This window comes from Anneissia japonica, unplaced genomic scaffold, assembly GCF_011630105.1.
Source record: "Anneissia japonica isolate Jap-2015-1 unplaced genomic scaffold, ASM1163010v1 scaffold585_len4108843_cov191, whole genome shotgun sequence".
In the NCBI taxonomy this organism is placed as follows: Eukaryota; Metazoa; Echinodermata; class Crinoidea; order Comatulida; family Comatulidae; genus Anneissia; species Anneissia japonica.
Genome location: NW_022716829.1, coordinates 1,992,825 through 1,998,481, shown reverse-complemented (window position 1 = coordinate 1,998,481; position 5,657 = coordinate 1,992,825). Strand labels below are relative to the sequence as shown.

General features: G+C 34.0%; 1 protein-coding gene across 1 annotated transcript in view; it reads right to left on the bottom strand.

Annotated features, from left to right (window-relative positions):
* Positions 1–5,657, bottom strand: part of LOC117109857 (receptor-type tyrosine-protein phosphatase delta-like) — a 59,009-nt gene that overhangs the window by 52,006 nt on the left and 1,346 nt on the right. Inside the window, exons 2-3 of the mRNA XM_033252303.1 lie at positions 3,420–3,758; positions 286–537 (exon numbers count right to left, since the gene is read on the bottom strand). Coding sequence (XP_033108194.1) covers positions 286–537; positions 3,420–3,758 — 591 coding nt within the window. The remainder of the gene's footprint in view (positions 1–285; positions 538–3,419; positions 3,759–5,657) is intronic.

Below are 5,657 nucleotides of genomic sequence, written 5' to 3'. Positions count from 1 at the left end.
CTGTTGTACATTAGCTGTTGACTGTTGTACATTTGCTGTTGACTGTTGCACATTAGCTGGTGACTGTTGTACATTAGATGTTGACTGTTTTACATTAACTGATGTTGATTTTCTTATTACTACTGTACATAAGCTGTTTAGTGTTTCTAAATTAAACAGTGTGTTTTCTGTAAGTGGTGGATTTGGTGGTTATAGCAGAGTGAACAATATTTCAAACATTGTATTACTGTTGGAGATCAAGTAAATGAAGTGTCCTTATTAAACTTATTGATATATTTACAATACCTCGTACAATGAGCCTCATTATAGCATGTTTGACTTCATTTCTTCTGTCATTTAAATAACATTCATAGATTCCAGCATCAGCCTTTGTAACATCCTCAATTGTAACGTTAACCTTTCCCGACCAACTCTCCATTATCATTCCATTCAGCCTCCATCGTAAATCCATCACAGTACCACTGATCAAATTCATGTTTATTGTTACTGTTTCTCCAAAGCTTACTGTTTGAGTTTGTTTTTCAGGTTTTATATATGCTGTAAAAAATATGCAACCATAGGGAAAGAAAATAAAAGGAGTCACAACAGAGTACAAGTGCCAGGCTGAACCAATTATGACCAATTAGGCTCCTGCGGACCAGCAGTGCTGTAGCATAGGGCCATTAAATTATACCTTGTTAAGATAACGGCCTTTGATGGATATCCTATTTACCGCCACTGACTTTGGTCTGATTAAGTAACACCCCTCATTTAGAAACAAGCCAAGCGTAACACTGGTGACAAGAATGCAAACTCAGGCTGCGCAGAAGTCACTGACATTTTAATACCATCTAGTAATAACACATGCGCAGTAATGCAGTTTAAGCCTTGCTTTCGACTAAAAAAAATCGTTTGAAAATCGGTCAATATTTCGAAAAGTTACATCAATTCAAAGATATGTCTTTATAATTATCGTCAATTTCATCAAGGGATTATCGTATTATTAAGTCGAATTTCATCACTTTCTACTACTACAAAACAGATAAATCTAGGTGCAATTTAAATCATAAAACATATCGAAACTTATTCTGTTTTCCTTTTTTGTTGCGCGCAAGTAAATTATGATATTAAAGTTTGCTCATGAATATTCAATTTATTAATACCGATTCACGGTCTTTTTTTACGAGTGTTTTAATTTTTTCCTTGTATAAGTCATTTATAAAATGTTTATGACCTTAATATCATAATATTATTTAGGCACACTAGATTTTGAACTGCTGAGTCGATTAGAATTATTATATTTAATAAATAAGTATTATTATTACAATATTATTAAAGTATTATTACATAAAATACCGATAATTACGGCACGTTTGGCTGTTCGTTATATTTTTTAAAAATACATTTTAGCTTTTGTCTTTATCCCACTGCAATTTAAGATTATTTATTAATATAATAAATAATCAAAATATGGTAATTATATAAATCGTTAGGTACTTACCTTTATAGATGAAATTAGTATCCACGAAGCTAGCATAATAGGCCTAGACTGGCCCACAGATATATTCTGTAATGGAGGCACTGTATTTCAGAAGGCATACCGTACCCTTATCAGGCGATGGAATTATTAATCCATGATTAGACCTACCATGCAAGAATTACTGTAGTTTGCTACGCTTAATCTTTAATCTTTGAACATTCCAGAGTTAACTGTGTGAGATCGTCGCATGAATAAATGGAATAAAGTACACTTGACACCTAATTTATTAGGAGAGACCTACTTGATCAAAATTGTAATTTTATTCGCTTGTATGTTCAATATTTCTTACTCTATGCAATACCAGAGAGAAAGTGCATACAAGGCCAGCGTGTCTTTGCAACGCTCACATTTACATCTCTCACACGACTCATGGAGAGGCTAGGCTTTGCTCTAAGTGTCGCGGAACAAAATATTAAATGCAAGATCATAAATATTGAGGTTTCTTCGTAATATTTTATTGCAAAATAAAAAAGACAATATAATTAAGATTAGTACGCATATGCCATTTTCTTTGTAAACCAGGAGAGCATGTGAAAAAACGTGAAAAAAAAAATTGGCCGGGAGTCAGGTCACCAAAACTGGAGTCTCCCGGCCAAAAACGGTTATGTCGGCATGTATATGCGCCCCGCCGATTGGTGGCTGGCTACCACACTAGGCCTATGGAAGAAATGTTAAGATAGGCCTAAGAGACAGTTGTTTTAGATAGAATTCATTCTATTCTAAACACAATACATCATTAATTTGTTAATTTCATTTATCCTCATATAAAGCCCTCCGCTATCGTTAATGTAATATGTATACACTCGCCACTCTACATAGCTAGCCAGTGCATGTACTGAGTTTGCTAGCTAGCATGCAGAGCGAAGAGTGTCGTATCCGAGGTCATAGCGATGTATTGTGCGCATTCGATATTGCCCTGCGGCAGTAACCCAGTAATTGTTTTACGACCAGATCAATTATCGTGGTCATTAAAAAGTCATCACTGACCGTGCCTTGAGGTTCGCGGTAAATAGGATCGATCGTTTGATCTTGCTGTGTTGTGACTCCTTTTATTTTCTTTCTCTATGATGTAACATAGTGGGTCTCCCTTACTGCACATCAGCACAGTTAAGTTGTTGGATTACCTATGCATCAACAATTAAATTAAATACAGTAAAACTCTCCCTTTAAATTAAAAGGGAACCTGTTAAGGTAACAGCATTTTGGCTGTGAACCAAGGTAAATTCCATCTGTATCTTATTGGAATTTGATAACATATTAATTCTTTTGAATGCAGTTGCATATGTATGGGGTGTGTGGGGCTTTAATGCTGCCAAAATAAAAAATCTCCCCAGTTCAGCCCCATTGAAAATGGGGGGGGGGGGAAAGGGGTTAAAAATCACCTTTCACCTTATTCCAAACTGGCCCCCTCACTTTCCGCACCCCCATCAGTTCCCCTCCCTGTTTCAAGATACCTACATACGCCTCTGTTTAAATGGCAATTCAATGTTTTTAATTGAATGAATTCTTCAGCAGCTTTGATCTTTAATTAAATAGTAAAGATAAAAGACATTTGTTAATTTGGGACCACTGAAAAGTGGTCTTTATAAAGAGGTGGTCTTTAATTGGTGGGGTCTTCTATTATGGTTTGAAACAGGAGACCAACACATAGGTATAGGTAATCTTTTTTTAATCCACTTTAGTTATTTTGTTCATTATTTGAAGAAGGAAAACTATAAAATTAAAAAAAGAACAAATTCTGGTTATAACTTACAGGTAAATGTACATACGACTATGTTTCCATAGGGATTCTTTGTTTTGTTTTCTGATTTCTAGCGACATCAGTTGTTGACTATCAACCTTGTGCTTAAATATACCCACACATTATACATAATGTATAAACATAAATTTAAAAACAAACCTCCTTTTGCCAGTATAATTGAAGGAATATACGATGATGGATTATCCAAATATGTTGAATTGCAAAAGAACGCACCAACTCTATGATTTCCAGGATCAAGTGACAAATGCTGACGCACAGTAGAACGGTAATTTGTATAATATGAAGAAACTTTGCCTTCAACTCCAGGAATCAAACCATCACCACTACCAGTATCAACTACTCTACCAAATGTTGTGTCGAGGCCTGAAGAAATGTTTACATATTCTCTATAGCTACCAAACCAAGCATTATTTTCGGTTTCAGTCAGGGAACGAAGAGGATTTGGAGTGAAACATGTGTGATCTGGAATGTCATCACCTGATGAAATACAAATTATATAACATAAGTTAAGAATATACCAAGTATTGACAAATGATGAAAGCGGAAGCCCTATTTTTTAATTGAACAGAGGAAATTATTTCAAGACATTACAAAAACATTTAAAGCCCCATTCCCGGCAAAATTTCAGTTGTTAAGAAAAATCAAATTTTTGTATAATGTTATAAAAATGTATAAATATAATTGCTGCGAAGCAGCCAATCCATATTCTTGAGAGCAATTTGACCTCTAAAAGGTCATTGTTTGTCAAAAAACAGGGGCCTAAGACGACTGAAAAGCGGAGTTTCATTCTTTCGTTCTGCCGGGTAAAATCAATTACTTTAGGCGACGTTTGTAGACTAACCAACACGTACCAACATCCGCATGTCCCGCTAGCCTTATCCTACTCTAGGCCTAGACTAGCTAGGATGGTATAGGCCTAGCCTTGAAGGGACGAAGGTCCCAATGAAAAACAATGTTGCTTCTTGATAGCTAACATTGTCTATTTAACATCACAATAATTCATTAGACCTATAGTTGTTTTTTGAATTGTACTCCACAAATCTCAGCCGATACCTCGCACAACTCGAGTAACGTCTCGTATCTATTGTCGTGACGTCATGGCTCGCTGGCTCACACTTGCGATGTCTCGCACTTGTGATCAAATAACACGCTTTCTCGCACTTTGTCAACACTCTTTGGCAGTCAACTCGCCCCTAGAAAACCCGCCCTTGGAAACATGCCCCATAAAAAAATGTACACTCTATACCATGCAGTCTTCAAAATAAAAATTGTAACCTTTGGTAATCAACTACATTTTCCACATACATAGAAATTTTTGAAACTTTAATAAAAAAAAAAACCTAAACCATAATTCACCACTATAGACACTTTTTGACAAAAATAAAAAATTACAACTTTGTTACCCAATGAGAAGTGTTCTAATTATAGACAATGGGTCGTGTCTCATATTATTTGTTATATTTTTATTATTCATTATTTTCACTTGACTCGCATAAATAATTTTGTTCGAAGAACATTTATATGCTGTTGTACTTCGCACCACTTCACTTGCAATTTGCAATTTCTAGTACGGAATTGCTAGTTTAACTGAATTTAGACATTCCTAAGCATTAAAAAAATGTAAAATAAGACTGAAATTTGATTTTTTGTGTTCCACACAAAAAATAAATGCGGATCAATTTTTCATGTTTGAATTTGCGACAGGTCTGCGAAGAAATATAGTAGGCACCGAAAGCAGCCTATCCAACACTGCTAGCCTGCTAGGTGAATACAGATCATTTCGGTCGCGCTTCGTTTCGGTCGCGCTTCATTTCAGTCGCGGTTTGTTTTCAACAAATATACGGAGCGCCAATGGAGTTTCGAAACGCTAAATTTAATATAACTAGGCCTAATTGTCATTGCAAGTTCGTCAATCGGTTTATCATACTTTTTTTATTTATGTTTTGTTGTATTTATAATAGGTAACAACAGGCTACTTAAAAGCAAATAAAATTAATACTATTATTACTAAACTATCAATTAATATTATCGGTTTTTATTTTCGTTTTGTTATGAATCCTACGCTTTCTACTGCATAACAAACACAGCAAATAAAATAAATATTAAAATATGATATGATGTTATATATATTATTATTATTATTATTATTATTATTATTATTATTATTATTATATTATTTTTTTTATTTACATTGTATCTGGAAAAACCTGCCAATTTGTCATTTAAATTACTGTAACATTAGTTTATGAACAATTATTTTTATTAGTATTAAAGTTTGTTATTGTTTTTATTTTCGTTTTATGAATCCTACGCTTTCTACTACATAACAAATACAGCAAATAAAATAAATACTAAAATATATGATGTTATATATTA